This window comes from Miniopterus schreibersii, assembly GCF_964146895.1.
Source record: "Miniopterus schreibersii genome assembly, chromosome: 11".
Taxonomy (NCBI): domain Eukaryota; kingdom Metazoa; phylum Chordata; class Mammalia; order Chiroptera; family Miniopteridae; genus Miniopterus; species Miniopterus schreibersii.
The window spans coordinates 24,250,896-24,270,607 of record NC_138111.1 but is presented as its reverse complement, the minus strand read 5'-3'; the positions used below and the strand labels follow the sequence as shown (position 1 = coordinate 24,270,607).

General features: G+C 47.5%; 1 protein-coding gene across 2 annotated transcripts in view; it reads left to right on the top strand.

Moving 5' to 3' along the window:
- The first annotated feature begins 6,158 nt into the window (after nucleotides 1-6,158).
- COL15A1 (collagen type XV alpha 1 chain) overlaps nucleotides 6,159-19,712 on the top strand; it is a 93,627-nt gene continuing 80,073 nt past the window's right edge. Inside the window, exons 1-2 of one of the 2 annotated variants that reach the window (XM_081150619.1) lie at nucleotides 6,159-6,226; nucleotides 6,303-6,388. In XM_081150619.1, coding sequence (XP_081006745.1) covers nucleotides 6,216-6,226; nucleotides 6,303-6,388 — 97 coding nt within the window. In that variant the 5' untranslated portion in view covers nucleotides 6,159-6,215. The remainder of the gene's footprint in view (nucleotides 6,227-6,302; nucleotides 6,389-19,712) is intronic. The other variant, XM_081150618.1, reaches the window with a different exon arrangement.

Sequence of the window (19,712 nt, the reverse complement as noted above, 5' to 3'; positions counted from 1 at the left end):
TGGGCTTCAGCAATGGAAAATTGTTTGTCTCTCTCTGAGAATCTGGTTTTGGAAGACAGAGCAAGGCTAGTGTAGCTCATCAGAGTCACTGGGGCTTTCACTTTAGCTCTGAGATCTTTTAAGTCAAGTAGTGTGGGTGAGAGCAGACAAGTGATTCTTACAGTGAGATTCACTCCATAGTCCCACACACTGGTGCCGATTAAGAGTTTTTAAATTATCACACCCTAATATAGGTTGTAGCCCATTTGTAGGTAATGAAATCTATTTAATAGATTTTGACCAGCCTGTCCTTTTTAAAAAATCCAATTAAACAAAACAGAATAGAGTAGAAAATAGCTGAGTTCATTGCATATAAGAAGGACAAATATTGAACACATGAAACTTTTGTTTCAGTAGTGTGTGTTTATGGAATTGTGAGACCAAGAGTCTTAGTCCATAAAGGTTGAAAGCCACAATCTGCTAGCATTTCTCAGTGGGGCACACTCACATTTTTGCTGAGATATCTCTTTGTTGCGCAGACTGCCTCTTGCATTGCAGAAGTTAGCATCCGTGGCCCCTGCCTGCCAAATGCCAGGAGCATCTCCGTTCATTAGCACAAAAGAAACTTTCCTACCTAGATACTTCCACACACCTCCTGGGGGTCCCATTGACCATATTGATGAATTAAGCATTCTACAGGCTTCTAAATGGTGGTGCTGGAAAAGGCACTTGGTCAAGGAAGGCAAACTCATATCCAGATAGGTACTGATGCTGGCGAGGAAGAATTAAATTGCTCAGGAAGGGTTCTGGAGAAATCAAATTGTCCCCAAGTGGCTGGCTGGTCTCTACAAGAAATGGTGCCATATCGAGGGCTCAGTGTCAGTCTCTGCAGCTGGCAGGTTGGACATGGCAAATGTCAGCTAGATCTGCTTTAGAGGGATGGGCCCACGCTGCTGGCCTTTCCTTACTATTTACCCCTGCCATCATTGCCACTCTCTTTAAGGCTCCACCATGTCAGCTCTGGGGTAGCCAAGGAGAGAGGCTGACTGATCCCCACAGGATGAGTCACTCTATCCACCTGGTTGTTGAATGTCTCCTCTGTGATGGACGGTCTCTGGTGAGTATTGCGAGATACAAAGACCAACACCTTTTGTGCTCATTCTCGTAGGTCAATAAGCATAACACTTCCCTAGGTCTCCTGTCCTCCATCATCCATCCTTGTCTTTCAGGTCCCTGGCCAGCATCCAAGACAAATAACTGGAAACTTCCCAGGAGGCATCTAAAGCTTGAATCCTCATCTTATTTCAAGAGCAGGGAAAGCAGGACAGACTTAACCAGCTGCACTAAAGAAACAGGTTCAGAAAGACGTGCACCATATGCCTGGTAACTTGTTCCCCAACCAAAATTTGGAATGCTTCTCACTGATTTCTGTGCTCCTTCCAGCTCCTTGAAACAGTCTGGAGAATGCTTTTGGAGACTGAGTTTTCTGGGACACTGGATGGGTTATAGGAAATGGAACAGACCGTTAATTTAGCTGAATTCTGGAACAGGACAGAAGATCCGCATGTCTCCACACGTGCCCATCTCACAAACTGTACTGAAGCCACAGTAAACAATTTAGACTGGCTCGGGTATGACATGAAGCTTCCTCTTGGCTATTTCTACAGCTTCATATTGAATGGAAGGAAATCGCTTAAACTGTCAAAACATGTCTGGTTGAAGGCAAAATGCCTGGTTTGGCATCTTGCCCCCATCCCTCCCACACCTGCGCTGGGACCATTTGGATACCCTCCAGCTTACAGGCGGGACGCCCTCCCTGGCCTCCATCAGTCTGAGGTCACAGTTGCCACCTCCAGGCCCAACTCCAAAATGAGACCCCTACTTCCTGTGTACATGGCCTTACTGCCGTGGTGAAGTAGGTACAAAATTAACAATATTAATGTGCATCTATTTCCAGTTATTTGTAGGGGAGAAATGTACTTTGGGGACTTTCATCTTTAGATTTCAGTGAATTGGATATTATTGGATACTTACAGAGAACCAACAAAATATGAAATGTGCACATAGGATCTCCCTGCCGAAGTAGTAAAGGAACCTGCTGCCTTATGCATATGTATCTTGGTCTAATGAACTAGACCACAATTAAGCCCACCAATCATAATAAAGCTACGCTTTCATCCTTCAGGTAACGTATATAACTAGGGGGGCCAGGCTTGTTGCATAATGGCAAGTGAGTTTCATTTTTTTCAAGATAGATATGCGTTATTTGTATATTCAACATGTAGAGATATGTTCTACCCTTTTTTTAAAAAAAAAAAATCTTTACTGATTTCAGAGAGAGGAAGGGAGAGGGAGAGGGAGAGAGAAAGATAGAAACATCAATGATGAGAGAGTCATTGATCGGCTGCCTAGCCCACAACCCGGGCATGTGCCCTGACCAGGAATCGAACTCTGATCGCCTGGATCCTAGGTCGACGCTTAACCGCTGAGCCACGCCCGGCCAGGCTACTCTTTCTCGAAACATGGCTTGCCCGCTCATCTATCATCTATCTATCTATCATCTATCTATCTATCTATCTATCTATCTATCTATCTATCTATCATCTATCTATCATCTATCTATCTATCTATCTATCTATCTATCTATCTATCTATATCATCTATCTATCTATCTATCATCTATCTATCTATCTATCTATCTATCATCTATTTATCTATCTATCATCTATCTATCATCTATCTATCTATCTATCTATCTATCTATCTATCTATCATCTATCTATCTATCTATCTATCTATCTATCTATCTATCTATCTATCTATCATCTATCATCATCTATCTATCATCTATCATCTATCTATATATCTCTATCTATTATCTATCTTTTTACCCATTTTTAACAGAGACATGAGCACTCAATCTATCCCACTTTTCTCTTCTTTTGTAAGAGAAGGCAGAATGCATGTGTGATGATAGATGACAAATGCTTCGTAGTCTTGGTGTTGGGGAACAATAAGGAGTGGTGGGGATAATGGCAAATTGGAGACCATTGCCTTAACTGAAGGCAGCAGCCCCTTTTCAATGCCAATCAATTGTTGTGGCAGGGAATATAGGTCCCATGTTGTCAGGTTTTCCAAAAATTTAAAAAGAACCCAGAAATCTAAATTTTATCAAATATTGCTAACTAATTTAGTTTAGAGGCTGTTACCAGGCAAGCTGAACAAAACATATCTGCAGGCCAAAGTGAACCCCTGGCCACCAGTTCACAATCTCTGGTTTTAACTGTCAAACACGATTATAGAACTATTATATAATTGTGGTGGATATGGCTCTTTTTAAGCAATATAGAAATATAGTTCTAAGAAGTCAATTATATTCCCAGTTGATAAGGTACTTTATAAGCAACAGGTAAATATAGAACTAAGAACGTAAATTCCCTATGGTTAGTAATTTATAATAAAATTAGGTATGTCCAGCACAGAATGGCTGCAAGTGGGAGAGAATTCATATTCACAGAGAGTATGAACAGATTAACAAACACACCTGAAGAGGCCAATTTTGTTAGAATGTCTTTTGCCTGTGTGTTAGTTCCACACGAGGCCATCCCAGCTCTATGGCTGCTTTGGCTGCTGGTGCCTCAATCCCTGCAGGGCTGGGGCTGGGGTCTTGACTCCCTCTTGCCAGTCACATTCCCTAATAGAATATCACCACTGCCAATAACAAAAGCGAACATCCATTGAGTGTTGTCTTGTACCAGACACTCTGATAAATGCTTTATATCTCAGTAACACCTTGCTTCCTCCCAACAACTTGGGAGGAAGGAACCATTGTCGCCCTCATTTTACAGATTTTCCTACATTTTATATAGCTCATAAGGATTCACCAGGCAGTGTGACCCCAGAGCCCACACTCATAATTCCTACCTTCTCTACAACCTCTTGTTTGTTTAAGGGCCTGTCTCTGCAATGATAAGGAATTCATCACCTTGAGGATCTTCTGACTATATGAACTCTACAACACCTGAAGACCTTGCCCATTCCCTCCTTCTCTTGCTTGTCTCCCTCTGGAATTTGTCAATCTGTCACTCACTGGGTAGGTGACTTGGTAAAATGTTCCCTCTGGGTCTGTTTTTTTATCAATAAAATGGGGACAGAAGAGAGATGGCTGGATCAGGTTTCTTGGGGCTTCAGGACTTTGTCCACAGTAAATGCTCTGGGATTCCAAAATGCTCAGGGAACACCAGTGATTCCACATGGACTTCATGGCCTCATGCATGCTCATCAATCAGCCTGCCTTTCAAGGGCTTAGCACTCCAGCACCGCCCTGCCCACTGGTCCCCTCTCCAGCCCAAGGAGTTCTTTTCCATTTACTATTTGCATGTGTGTTACTCTGAGTAGTGCCTTCCCCTTCCCCTCTTTGCCCCCAAACTCTCGGCAGACCCCAGAACCTGGATTAACTTCACTCCCATCTCGAAGCCTATTCTGCCTTCTCCAAGCCACACCAATTTCTTCCTTTTCCAAACACTGCTTGCATTAATCCCAGTCCCGATCCTCGGTCTGCACAAAAGTTTATGGGGACAGAGCACAGTGACATACAAGTTACTTCACAGAGACTCACAACCACCGGCCAGGTCAGGATGCAGATGAAGAAAGAAAAGACTAGACAAGGGCAGCATTTGCCCAACTTCTCTCTACAGCCAGGGCCAGAACTGAACTGGAATCCAGACCCCTGACCCCTAGGCCAGAGCTCCCTTCCAGTCCTCACTGCCTGGGTTGGTGTTAACCATTTCATGCCTGAGTGTTCGTCTCCAGTGCAATTTTGTCCTTGGTGGTAGGGAGTGGGTCTAATCTTTTGTTCATGGACAGGTAGTATGAGTGGCAAAGAGCATGTGTGTTGACACCTGTTGTGCACTAGCTTGAGCACATTTTAAACCTCAGCTTCCTCATCTGTAAAATGAAGATCACTACAGTACCAGCTTTCCAGGGCTGTTGGGATTAAATGAGATAACACAGGCAAAGCATCTTGCACAGGGCGTAGGACATAATCAGCGCTCAACACATGTTATGCCCATCCCATCTCCTCTGTGGGGCTAATTCAAATTACCTTTCGCTTGGCAGGTAGTGACTCTCCCTCCAGGATGGGGCACTGACCACAGAGCCCTCCATGGCTACTTGGTGCATTCAGGAAGAAAGGCCCCTGGGGCTTGCCTGACTTCAGAACTGTCCAGGTCTCAGCCGACTTCTGTGGTGCTTCCTCTCCGCGGAAGATCTTACACTACTGTGCCTGGTGGTAATCACCACAATAAAAGCTACCATTTGAGGGGTTCACCAGTGCCAGGCCTTGAGCTAAGCTTTGTACAAGTGGGATAGTCTGCCCTGTGCCCTCCCTCCTGGCCACACACCATGAGGGCTTTGGCAGGTTGAGACTGGTTCATTTCTTCATCTCATCACAGAGCCTGGAGTGATGTCTTACCCAAGGCTGTGTCTCTTTGTTTACCCAAAGTATTGGCATCTTCTACTATCAGGGACTATTTAGGCAGAGAAGAAAACAAATATAAACCCTTGCCCTCCCGTGAGGTTATACTTGCGGGTGTGGGTACAGGCAAGGTCTAGAGAGGGAAATCCTGGAATATTAGACACATTTACAACTTTTATTAGGATTAGCGTCGCTGCATGTAGTTATGCGTATCCATTATACCGCCCACACTGGGTCACTCCGGGGCCTTCAAGTAGGTCCCCGGGTCCCGCGAGCAAGGCGGGGGCACAGCAGCCAAGAGCTCGGTCCAGCTGTGTGATCTTGGACATCGGCGCCACCTCTCTGAGCCTGTTTCCTTGGCCAAAATTACAGTGGTTCGCGAGGAGTCCACCGACTCGCGGACGGAGAGCGCTTTGTCCGTGGCGCAGCCGGGACGCGCACAGACGGGAGACGCGGGAGGGAGGCCGTCCGCTTTTCCGGGCGAGCGCGGGCTCGGGGCTTTCTGGAAGGTTACTTAAGGCCGCTCGCGGTGGAAGTGGAGGCTGGGGAGCGCGAGTCGGTCGGGGGGAAAGGGGCGTGGGGAGATCCTGGGGTGGGAGCGTGCCGCCGCCGCCCGAGGTGGGGCGCGGCGGAGTCGGGTTTCAGGGCGCGGCGACTCCGGCCGGCCCGAGCCGCGGCCGCTGCCAGCCGCCTTTGTTCCCGCAGGCGGGCGCGGGTCGGCGCTCGGCGGCTCAGCACCGCGGGCTCGCGGACCCTCGAGATGGCGCCCAGGTAAGGCTCGCGGCCCGGTGCGCGGCTCTCCGGCCCCTCGCGCCCCCTCACCTCCTCTCCCCGCCGCGTCTTGCAGGGGCAGCGGGCGGCGCTGGTGCCTGCTGCGGCTGCTGAGGCTCTCCGCGCTGCTCTCCGCCGTGGTCCGGACCCGCGCCGGGACAGGTGAGCCACGCGGCCGGGGGCGCTGCTGCGTGCGCCGCGGGGCTGGGGCGGGCGGCGGGCGCGGCTGCAGCGCGGGCCTCATTCCTGGACATAAAAGGGAGTCGCGGCCGCTCCGCGCGCGGGCCGTGCCGGGGGTGCCGGGGGTTCCCGCGGGGGCGGGCGGAGCGCTCTCTGGACACCAGGCATCTGAGCTAGGCGGGGGCCCTCCCACCTGGGCAGAGAGGGGCTTTGGAAGCACCGCCACGGCCCCCGGGTCTCCAGGGGGCGGTGAGCGGCACGCAGCGCCCGCGCCCAGCTCGTGCCCGCGGCCCGGCGCGTGGGGAGCGCAGGTGCGGGGCCCTCCGGGCGCACAGGTGCGGAGGCGCTGCCGCCCGCAGAGGCGCCTGGCGCCTTTCCCGGGAAAGAAGTAACGGACCGAATTGCCCTGACGCCTCACTTAGCGCTGAGTTACCCGGGAGTCGCATCCTTGGGGCAGCGGCTCCTGAGTGACGGGAAAGAGCTAAGGGCTGGGTGCCAGGGGCTCTGGTCCCTTCTGTTCCTCAAGGCTCTCCCCCCACCTGGACCCAGGGGCGGTGGGATGAACAGTGGGGTATTAGTTAAAATAGATTTGTTAAGTTGTTTCAGGCAGCTTGGGTTTGAATTGTGCCTGGGTTGGGTGACCTTGGGCAATGGATTTCACCTCTCTGGGCCTCAGTTTCTTCATTCGAAAAAGGGGACTAATTAAACCATCTTATCTCCTAGGGACGCTGTGAAGATTAAGAGAGATGTTAGAAACAGCATGCTTTCCACACGCGGGCCCGTACTAGGCAGAAAAGTGATAGGAACTGTGGCTCGAGCTTTGCAATAGCTGTGTTAGAGAGCAGCCGGGCGCTTTCACAGAAGAGGACGCCGGGGGTGAGAGAGGCTTAGGAAGTGGCCAGTCCGAAGGCAGACTCGAGCCCAGATCTGCAGGCTCCGGTCCCTCGGTGCCCCACCCTTCCTCCCTGCAGCTTGGTGAGAGAGCTGTGCGCTCCAACAGCAGTCTTCGGCCCCTTTTGGATTCAGGAGACTAGTACACAGCCTCAGTAGAGGTGTGGGGGGCGGGACAGGTCTCCATGTAGGAAACTGGGGACTGAATGGGTGGCCTTGGTTAACTCTCTGCGTGCCGGAGGAAGCCTGGGACAGCCCAGACCATTGTCTCCTTGGGAGGGAGACCCAAACGGGATGACAGCTTTTCCTGCCAGAGTGTCCAGCCTGGCATTTCTTGCAGATCAAAGGGCAGCCGCAGCACAGCTTTGGCCTCTCGGCACCATGGCCCATGTTGGAACGTTGCAATTTTGCCTGTGATATAGGTTACTGCCAACTCAGCAGCAGGGGCAGCTTCAGGTTCTGTGGTCTTTGGTGAACTTTGCTGCTACCCTCGCCCCCAAAAGGAAGAAGGTTCTAGGGAGAGACACTGGTGTTCTCTTTCCTCCTCCTGCGCTTGTAGGCTGGATCCCTGGAGGTCAGGTCAGGGCCGTGGTTTCTAACACAGAGGTAAGTCCTGGTCTCATCCATAATGTAAAAAGGGAGTGCCAGGAAACCCTCAGGAGCGGAAAGCGCCTGGGTAGGGCCATTTGCAATGATGGATATTCAGTGTCCCTTTGGGACTCTGAAGAGAATCTTCCTAGAAATGTGAAATATCCTCCTGCAAAACAAATTTTGCGTGCAGTTCCATTCAGCTCACACTTATAACCGTGAACACATCCTTACTTCATTCATCCAGTCCTCACGATTACTCCAGGAGGTGGGGTCAGGGACTGTTACTGTCTCTGTTCCTCAGATGAGGAAAGTGAGCCCCTAAGTCCCAAGGCTTCTCAGCCCCTCAGGGTTTCCTGGGCCACCCTGTTTAAAGAGACCCTTGTCAAAGGGGCCCTTGCCCTCTCGCATTCATCCTTGTGTCCCTAAGGGGATCCTGGCTGAAAGTAAAGTCACAGTGTCATTGGAATACGTGCTAATTTAGAAGATGAGGTTGTTGTGGGGACAGGGACTGTAGTGTCACAAGTAATTTGTTCCAGAAAATAAAATGCTGATATATGCAAATTATATACTTTTCTTTAAAGTATTTGATTGTGAACTATAATATCCATTCAGAAAAGTACACACAAAAAGTACAGTCTGCTCTGGCTGGGTGACTCAGTTGGTTGGAACTTTGGCCTGTACACCAAAAGGTTGTGGATTCGATTCCTGGTCAGGGCCCATACCTAGGCTGTGGATTTGATCCCTGGTCAAGGTGCGAACAGGAGGCAACCCATCAATGTTTCTCTTTCACATCAGTGCTTCTCTCTCTCTCCCCCTTCTCCTCTCTCTAAAATCATTACACATATCCTTGGGTGAGGATTTAAAAAAAGTACAGCCCAATGATTTCTCACAGTATAAACATCCACATAACCCCAGTGAAGAAATAGCATAGCCTCCAGAAGCTCCTTTGTGCCCTTTGGCTGTGATTCCCTCCTCACCTCAGAGGCAACCATCGCTTTGATTTCATACTGAGCACTTCCTTACTTTTTAAAAAGAATTTTAGTACCCAAGTATGTATCCCCCAAATTCTAAAGTTCCATTTTACTTGATTTTGAATTTTATACATGTAAGATATCTTCCTTGGTGTCTGGCTTTTTTCAGTGAATATTAAGTTTTTAAGATTCATTTTTGCCGTTGCATGTGGCTGTAGTTAATCCATCGTCATTGCTGTATAATATTCCACTGTATTAATATCATGTGTATTGCTTATCCATTTTTTTCAACAATATTTTTTTCCATTTTGGGCTGATATAGTAGTGTGTCTGTGAACATTCTTGTACATGTCTCTTGGTGCACATGCACACACATTTCTGTTGGTTCTATGTCTAAGAGTAAAGTGCTGGCTAACAGGGTATGCAAATCCTCCAACCAAACAGACAATGCACGAACGAACAGCATGTCTTCCACTGTGGTTGCTCAAAGGTACACAGCCACCAACTTGGTATGAGAGTCCCCATTTTTCAGCATCCTCCCCAGCACTTGGTCTTGTCACTGGGCTTAATTTCAGCCTTTGTAATGAGCACCTAATAGAATCTTACTGTTGTCTGAATTAATATTTTCCTGATTATTAAGTTGATTAACTTTTCATATGTTCATTGGACATTTGGATACCCTGATTTACTTTTTTGAGGTAAAATTCACATAACATAGAACTAGCCATCTTCATGTGTGCAATTCAATGGCATTTAGTACATTTACAATCTTTTGCAGCCATTGCTTTTATCTACTTCTCAAACATTTTCGTCACTCTAAAAGAAAACCTTAATTCCATTAAGCAGTCACTCCCAATTCCCCCCATTTGTACCTCACCCACCCCTGGCAACCACTAAATTGCTTTCTGTCTCTATGGATTTGCCTATTCTGGAAATTTCACATACATGGATTTATACCTTGGATGACCTTTTGTGTCTGGCTTCTTTTACTTAGCATGAGGTTCATCATGTTGTAGCATGTGTCAGTACTTCATTCTTTTTTATGGTTGAATAATATTCCTTTGTATGGATATACCACATTGTTGTGTTCATTCTAACACTCATGGGGATATTTGGGTTGTTTTTACCCTTTGGCTCTTATGAATAGTGTTATTACAAATACCTGTATGCAAGGATTTGAATACTTGTTTTTAATTATTTTGCGTATGTAGCTAGAAGGGGAATTGCTGAGTCATAAGGTAATGCCATGCTTAACTTTTTGAGGAATTCCCAAACTATTTTCCACAGTAGCTGCACCACTTTACAGTCTTACCAGCAGTGTACAAGGGTTCTGATTTTTCCATATTCTTGCCAACACTTGTAATTTTTCATTTTTTAAATTACAGCAATCTTAGTGGGTGTGAAATGGTATCTCGTGGTTTGGATTTGCATTTCCCTAACTACTAATAACATTGAGCATCATTTCATGTGCTTGTCGGTCATCTGTAGATCTTCTTTGGAGAAATTCTGAAAACACATCAGAGCAGGTTCAGGTTTTCCCTCTAAATATCTCACTCTTGCTCACTGGCAGTCTTATGTGCTTTCCTGAGTAAGAAAGAAGTAAGAGTCACACCTGAGATTTTGCAGCATTGGCCCCCTACCTTGCCTATACCCAGGCCTATAATGAGTTACTGTTGCTCACATACCATTAGAAGTTGTGATGAATATAAATGATTACAGTGTTTTAATTACTGGCTGAATTTTTTGGTTTAGTCTGAAGTTGGGGATTCCTGTGGTAGCCTTAGGCCCCACTTGTGTGTTTTACAGCAGAGTGAAGGCTGAAAATCCCTGATGCACTGAACCACTCCCAGCTCCTCATGTATAGCTGGAATTTTGCGGTCTCCTTGACTTTGCACAGATGTGAACTAATCTCCTTGTCTAGAGTGCACTTTCTCACATTCCCTTTCTCCTTAAGGTCTAATCCTACCTACAAGCTTAAATGGCACCTCTTCCAGGATGCCTTCCTTGGATCTCTCCAGTGGAGCTTTCTCATCACTGCACACCTACAGCCCTTCATCTCTCTCTTCAGTTCCCAGCCACTGTTCCGCTCTGTACTATCAATATGCTTATTCATCTTTATTTCCCATGGGAGCACCTTGAGGGTGTAGGTCATGCCTCATTTGTCTAGAGTTGGTCACTTGGACTTTGGCCATTTTGTTATTATGATAAACCACACTGTTGGGAACATCTTCAGATAAATGGCCTTTGTTTTCTTTTTGGTTATAACCAAAATAACCTCTTGGTTATTTCCTTTGATTAGATTCTCCCAAACAGACTCGCCCATCACAAACAGAACTAAGTGGGTAATTCTTGTGTATTTAGATGGATTTTTCTTAGAAACACATTTAATTGTACCACTAGTTTAATTGCTCTTGTTGTGTTCTCACTGTATCTAGGATGGAGTCATGTTCCTTACCCCAGCAGGCCCTTTGTGGTCTGGCCTCTGCCTGACTCCTGGTCTCCACTCACACGGAGCACCTCTTGACTTGAGCTCACACTGAACCACTGGTAGATTTCTGAATGAGGTATGCCATGCCCCACCCCTGTGTCTTTGCACAGGCTGGTCCCTTTAGGAGAATGCCTTTCCCCTTGTCCACCTGGCAAACCCTATTCATCCTTTAAGGTTCCTTTCTGGGAAGCCCTCCTGGTCTGCCAAGCATGTTGGGTCTCTCCTCTGGGCTCATCTCTTAGTCACAGGGCTTTGCAGACTAGACTGTGACCTTTGATTACTTGTCTGTCTCCCCTACTACATGGGAAGTTCTATGAGGCAGGGACTGGGTCTTGTCCAACTCTGAATTCCAGGACCTAGCACAGGGCCTAGCAGAGTGGGTGCCCAACAAACTCTCAGTGAATCAAAGGAGTGAATGGGCAGGTCTAGCCTGTGGTCTAGAGAGAGTCATCAACTTACCACGTCCTCTGTGGCATGTAAGTAATCCTGATTCTTCTACAGCTCTGCCAGCTGTGGGTGACCATGACTGAACAATCAAGTACATTACTGAGTTTTTAGTATATCTTTTCTTTAATAACCTTCATAACTAGTTAGGTTCAAGTTTGCATTGCTGTTATTTTACTCTTTTTTTCCCATTCCATCTAATTATATAAACAATTTTTCTAGCTTATCTCCACTTATTACTGATAGCCTCTGTTTTGCCAAAGTTGTATATTTATTTATTTATTTCATTTATTTATTTTTTAAACATATCTTTATTGATTTCAGAGAGAGGAAAGGAGGGGGGGAGAGAGAGGTAGAAACATCAATGATGAGAGAGTCATTGATTGGCTGCCTAGCCCACAGCCCAGGCATGTGCCCTGACCGGGAATCAAACTGCAATCTCCTGGATCCTAGGTCGATGCTGAACCGCTGAGCCATGCTCGGTCAGGCCCAAAGTTGTGTATTTATATTTTCTCTGCTAGCTAAATGGATGAGCTTGTTTTCCCATTTTCTTTTAATGCCTGCAGCTTGACCCATTTAGAATGGACCATAGATGAGGGTGTAGTTTGAAGGCAGCTCTTTTCCAAAGCAGCACACTGGATTCCCCCAAATACTAATTAAAGTGTGAGACGTTTCTCCATCTTTTTTTTTTTTCTGGTTATCATGTAAATTTTTTTTCTTTTAATGATAGATTTTTTTTTTCCTGGAAACTATGCTACTGGCCGCTTTCTCGTGCATATGCATGTGTTGTGTTTTTTAAATCCACATGGTCTGACCATTGTTGCTTTGTAATGCTTTAAGATCTGGCAAGGAAATTCAACCCTGCCTTCTTCATTAAGCTATAAATTCTTCATTATAGATTGATTTATCGCCTAATCGCCTCCTGATATGCTTGGATACTGGGAGTATCGTCGCAGTGGTAGTGGGCAGGTGAAGGTTATAAAATGGGAGGCAATCTTACAATAAGATTCAGTCAAAGACATTAATGTGCAGTGAAGAGAGCAAGTGAGCAACTAAGGCTTCAAAGTCAGAGCAGCAGGTTTGGGTGTCTGAGCTATTGCTGTACACACAGAGCAGCTGAGATGAGTCAGAGGTGTTGGGAGGAGGCAGGTTTGCCTGTGCTCCACTCCAACTTGAGACAGAAAAGGTGTTGGGTTAGAGCAGAACCTGGGAGAAGGTCCAGACCTCTTCCCGGGCAAGATCTAATGAGGGAGACATGAGACTTGGGTCACCTAGCCAGTGCAACCCTATCCTTATCCTCAACAGAATTCAACTCAACTCAACCCAAACTAACCCAATTTAATCCAATCCATATCATTTCACACTTGTTGCATGCCATGGGTAACTTAAAGGACTGGACAGGGCAGAAAACTGTTCTGAGGGTCCTTGTCACTTGAGAGAGACATCAGGACCCTTGACTTCAGGTACTGGGGGAGTCCCTTCCAGGGTTTGGGGAGCTTGGCTCGAGTCTGGCTTGCAGGGAGGAGCCCTGTCTTAGGTCTCTCCAGGAGTCACTCATCCCATCACCGAGAGACTCAAGTGGGTCCCAGCTCAAAAGCCCCTTCCACCACCAGGAGGTCTTATGCAACTAGATTCCTCCCAAAGTGAACATCTGCTGAAATCTTCAAAACTGTCTGCCATGTGTGTTTTGGCTACTGTTATAGATTTTTGTCTTCTTCCTGTATTTCCCAGCTGCCTACACTCTCTGAGGCCCCCTGGGATGGGTGGTAGAGTGGCTTAAGGGCTGCATTGGACACAGTGCCCATCCTGGAGACACTCAGCACCAGTAGCCAAGACCAGTGTGTGGCAGCTGGCTTGAATGCTAAGGAGCTTATCTTGAGTGTCCTAATACAGGTGCAGGCAAGCCTCTGCACTACCAAAGTAGGGATGCCCATTTCCACTGGCAGATGGGCGCAGCAGAGGGAAGTAAGCAAACTTTGAAAGAGATTTATTTTTTCAACAATATTAATAATAGTCATTGTAAAAACCTGGGGGGGTGGATATGGAGTTTATAAAGATCACATGTTATCTCAAGACTCAGAGATAAACTCTGCTTACATTTGGTGGGCTATCTTTCAAGTTTCTTTTCCATGCCTAAATATGCATGTATATTATGATATGAATAGGTCATTCTGTACATTGTATTTTGTGGCTTGACTTTTCCCCTTTTAACAACCATCTAGGCACTTCCCCTGGAACATTAAACAGTCTTCCCTAAGATCTTTTGTACTTGAAATAGTATTTCATTATGTGGACATCGCATAATTAAACTAGTTCCCTTTTAGGCCTTTAGGGTGTTTCCAGTTGTAGACTATTATAAAAACACTACTGTGATGATCCTTTTCTTGTAGCTCTGTATTTGACCACTTCTGTGATTATTTCCTAGCCCAAATTCCTAAAACAAATTGTTGGGTCTCATTCATGCCCAGGTTGAAGGCTTTTGCTGCATTCTTTGGAAAGGCGGTGGTAAGTCACACTCCCCGCAACAGCACATGAGAGTGTGCCTCGCTCACCTGGTCTCTGTCCACTGTTGCCATGTCTCTAATTTGAAAGGAGGAAATAACAGCTGGAGAGATGTGCCAGCAATACTGCTCCTTAGTGAGTGGAGCTGGGGTTTCCTTCCTCCCTTCTCTCCCCCGACCCCAATTTATTCATCCATTTTGCATGTGCCTTGTGGTAAGGGCAATGAGAGGAGAAGGTTTCTCAGGAAATTAGAAGGTAAAGCTCAGGTCACGAGGACCTCGGTGGTTCTCAACCCTGTCTGCACTGTAGAGTCACCTTGGGTTCAAAAGGATCCTGATGCTCAGTCGTCCCTCACTTCCAGGATTCTTAATCAATCCACCTGGGGTGACGACAGGCTTTTAAAGCTCCTACTGTGCTTCTCAAGGCGCAGCCATGGTTGCGGGCAACTGATGCAGGCCAATAGCTTCCTTTCAAAGGTAGCAGTCCTGGATCCCAAAGAGAAAAGTCCCTGCTCATGGCTGCAACACAGGTGCATGGCAGAGCTAGCACTGGACCCAAGGGAGCTTCAGGGGGCATAGCTCATGCGCATGAGCTCTGGGATCCCAGGTCTCCTGGGTCCAAATCTCAGCTCTGCTCCTTCCTGTTGAGTGACCTGGGGCCATTACCTCTCCTTCCCTATCTCCCTTATCTGTAGCAAGGCATAATCATTCCTCCCGTGAGGAGTAATGGGATAAGCATCAGGCCTGTACTCGGTGACCAGTTCAATAGCTCCTTCCTCCCCTGCTCCCACATCACTGTGGGTTCCTTGTGGGCAGGAACCCTATTATATTTATCCATGCTCCCTTAACATCTGACATGGCATTACACGGACACAATGAGCATTTGAATACATTAATGAATGAATCATTCAAAGCCCGAGACTGTGGAGATCTTAGTGAAAACCCAGCATTATGAACCCTTGACCACAGCAAAGTCTGTGTGCCTCCAGCCCTGCTGGAAGACCACCCGCAGCCATCACTGCACGGGCTGGTGGAGAGGTCAGAGCGGGGCTGGATGTAACATATACGTTGGGGATAGAGTACGTGTCATGGAAGAACAACGGACATATGCTTTCCCGGTGTTGGAAAGTTATATCCATTCCAATCCATAGAACAGAGGCGCGGAGAGGTCAAAAGTTGGACAAACGGAACCTAAATTACTGTGGTTTCAACAGTGTCACACACAGAACTCCATCTGAAGTTGGATCAGCCAGCTGCTCCTCCCCTTCCAGCCACACAGTCTTAATGGCAGCGAGTTGTGTCTTTATTTTCAGCACACAGGTTGGTCTGTCTCCCGGACTCCATTCTCACCACCCTATACCCCATCCCCCACATTGCAGCCATGGTAATCATCTATATTCTTGCCACTCAAATGTGGTCCACCAACCAGCAGCATCAGCACCATCTGGCAACTTAGTAGAAATGCAGAATCTCTAGTCCCACCCACAGACCCAATACATTAGAATCTGCATTTTAACAAGATCCCTGGTGGTTCACGTGCACATTAAAGTTTGAACAGCACTGCAAAACCAACCCTGATGATGTCATTCCTTCTTAGAGCTCTGTCATCTTCCCACACTTACCACCTATAGTAAGCAGTAGACCTCCAAAGGTGTCTACAGCTTAATCCCCAGAACCTGTGACTATGTTAGGTTACATGGCAAAGGGAATTAGGGCTGCAGATAGAATTAATATTGATAATCTGCTCAAGTTAAAAGAGGGTGAGGGTCCCAGATTACCCAGGTAGGCCCAGTGTAATCACAAAAATCCTTAACAGTGGAAGAGGGAAATAGGAGAGGAAGCCAGCGTGATGCAGCGTGAGAGCACTTGAGCATCCTTCTTTGCTGGTGTTGAAGATGGAGGAAGGGACCCTAAGCCAAGGAATGTGGGTGGCCTCTAGAAGCTGGAAAAAGCAAGCTTTAAGGGAAGCTTTCCCTTAAAGCTTCCAGGAAGGAGCACAATAAGACCTGTGCTGGACCTCTAACCTGCAGAACCATAAGGTAATAAATTTATGTTGATAGCAGCCATACAAAAGGATTATAATACTCCTTAGCATGACATTCGGGACCCTCTGAAGACCACCAATGTGCTATGCTGGCCTCATCTCCCAGAATATCCTTCCTCACAGCCTGATCTCAAACCACTCAGCTCAGAGTGGCTGGAATGCGTGGAGGGCCTCCTCCACCAAGAATCCAGAGTGGGGTTATTTTTCCATGTATCCCCAGCACCTAGCACCGTGCCTGGCCCTGGCAGGTACTCTAGCAATGCTTGTTGAATGAATAACCCAGTGGAGGCGCAGCTTTGACATTCCTCTGTTCTTCTTTTGTCTTGGGCAAATCTCTGTCTTTCTTTGGTCCTCAGTTTCCCCATCTGAGAAATGAAGAGGTTGGACAGGTAAACTCTAAAAGCACTGTCAGCATGAACATTCTAAGACACCTGAGTTCAGTTTGGCCAAACTTGGTGGCAGTTGGGAGAAGCGATTCAGTTTAGCAGTGCTCAGCCCTGTTCAGATCCTGCACTGACATCCCATTGCACCGGTCAGGATTCAAAACTGTGTCCAACAACTGTGTGTATTTGGTACAAAACAGAGACCACAGATGCTCTCTCCCTCTGTCTAGTTAAAATGCCAAATTGTTCATTCTCCCACAGAAATAAAAAGGGGGGGGACCCATTTCTCACCGCAGAGTTTTTCCATGTGACACATTTTCTAATTTTACTTCAGGCTAAACTGTCTGGAGTAGATGGCTCCTTTTTAGGGGCTACCCCTCCTCTTTTAGGATATGAGCTTCCAGTTTAAGAAATAGAATGGTTTTGCTTGCTTAGTATTTGCAGGTGTGGGCTGATGTCAGATTACAGCTGATGTCTTTATTTTCTCTTCTGGGGGCTGTTCTCTAAAATGCACAGCACTAACCTACGTCACTATACCGTAGATAGGATTCCTTGGTTGTGGGCTCGGCCATGGGAGCTTGACAAAGTCACTTCCACTCTTGGACTCACATACTTAATCCCCAAAGAGGAAATGCAGGCTCACCATGGAGACTGGCTGGACTGGGAGAAGTGGTGGGTGGGCCCCCTTTCTAAGAGTCCATAATTCTATTTGAGCCGTCACTGGAATTGTATGCACCCAAGTTTCTCTGCCATTAGCTTTTGTAATCTCTGCGCTGTTGCTCTACTGCATGAGTGGCTGGGAAATGTTTAGCACCTGGAAAGCGAACTGTAGCTGTTACAAAGGCATCGATTCTGCTGCTGCTGTGTCTTTGGCATCCCGCCTGTCCCTCCCATCCTTTTGCCCAGCGCTGTGTCATGCTCACTAATGGATTGTCACAGCAGCCCCCTTGGAATAGGGCTTCCCCTCTCTCTGACTGTAGCATATCTTCTCCCTGCAGGACACTCATCAAAACGCAGGTCCCAACATGTTACGTCTTATCTTAAACCCCGCTTACGTGTCTCTTTATGGCGCGACACACCCCGCTCCGGCTGGAGCTCGAGGCCTCTTCTCTCCTCACACTGCCCCCCCCCTGTGCTCTGGCTTTCGCCAGGCTGACTCCTTGCTGGTCTCCGACTTTACCAAGCGCGTTCTCTCCTCCCAGCCTTTGCTAGTGCCGCCCCACAGTCTGGAATACTCTCCCTGCGCTCTTGAAATCCTCTTTCACCTTTTCTCCTTTAGAGACTTGCTGCTTAAAGTGTGGTCCCCGCACCAGCAGCACCTGTGTCACCCAGGAGCTTGTTAGAAGTGCAGGTCCCAGGTCCTGCCCAGAACTGCTGCGGCAGAATCTGCATGTTGCCCAGGTCCCCGAGGACACACGTGCATGCAGAACAGGGAAACACATGCAGGCTTTGTGGCATGGTGGCGAAGGGCCAGGGCTTTGGGTCAGACAGAGCTGGTTCAGTTCCAGGCTTTGCACCTATTAGCTGGTGACCTTGAACGATTTACTAATCCATCTCAGAGTTCTTGTGATGAGTACTTGAAATCATGCCCCCAGAGCTTTTAGCACAGTGCCTGGCACATGGGGAACCCTCAGTAAAGGTTAATGGCCATGGTAACCTCAGCGCTAACAGATGTGGTCCCTGAACCCTCCTATGGCCCCCCTCAGCATTGCTGTACCTGGTTCACTCCATCAGGGCTCAGAATTCATTTGCAAGTCCACCTTGCCGCGGACAGGCAGGGCGGCACATGCCATTCGTTTGCAGAGTTTAGAATCATTGCCCTTTCAGTCAGTAACTGCTATGAATCTGCTTCATCAGAATCTGAACCTTACCCAGCCCCCGGGGCTGTGTGTACGTGTGGAAGCAAGAAATGCAGGCACGTGGCTAAGTGCTGGGGCCGTCGGGTCAGACAGAGCTGGAGAGAGATAGGAGGCTTATAGTCTGATGTGGGAAAAGTGAAATATGGCTAAGCGAGGATTTTGCAAGTGTGGGTGGGTAGGACAAGATTAATCCCAAAGTTTCTGGCTTGCAAACGTGGCCATCCTGCCTGTCATGGTCTGGTACATTTTTCATGTGTCTATTTGTTCACTCACTTTCACTTAAATGTTTATTTAATTCCTACTGTGTACATGGCAATTTGGTATGTGCTGGGCATAAAGTGATGAATGGATGGGCATGGTTCCCACCCTTGTGGAGCCTACAGTCTAATGGGGACATAGCCACTCAATAAAGGATTGTACAGAAACTTTAAAATTTATAAATGGTAGAAAAAGTGTTATGCAGAAGTACAAGGAGCTAGGAAAGCACATATCTGGTCACCTTGTGTTGAGGTGTCAGGAAAGTCTCCCTGAGAAGTGACATTTAAGATGAGATGTGGAGGGTGAACAGATTTAGCCAGGAAAGGGGGTGGGGCTGATGGGTTGGAAGGGGAGTGGAATGTCCCAGATAGAGGGAGCAGAATGAGAGGGTGGAAGCAACAGCCTGTGTATGGGCTGAGCATGGTGAGGGAGGGGGGCTGGGGAGCTGGGGTCTCCAGGATGGAAGTGAACCTTTGTTCAGTAGCTGCTTTCCTGATCCTGGCCCTGGGCGAGCATCTTGGCTTCCACTGTCCCTTGGGTCCAGTGCCGTGCTCATAGCTCTGGCTAAGGGCCTGTGGGTCTTGCTTCCTGCCTTGTTCCGGCCTCTACTTATCTGAGAGTAAACTGCTTCAGAGTGGGGCACAGGGTCTCCAGCTTTGTGTTTCACAGAAAGGTGTATTTCAGAGACTTGCAGCAAAATGTTAGGGAAGCAGACTGGAATGAGAGCCCTGAGCCAACACAGTTTCTGGTCCTACCTCGGCCACCCAGAGCCTCCCAGGCCATCACAGCTGCCTGGCTGGGAAGTCATGAAGGCCACATGGGGAGAGGATTCTAAGAATTGCCCTCTGCAGTTAGACTACAGTTAGCCTTGGCTTT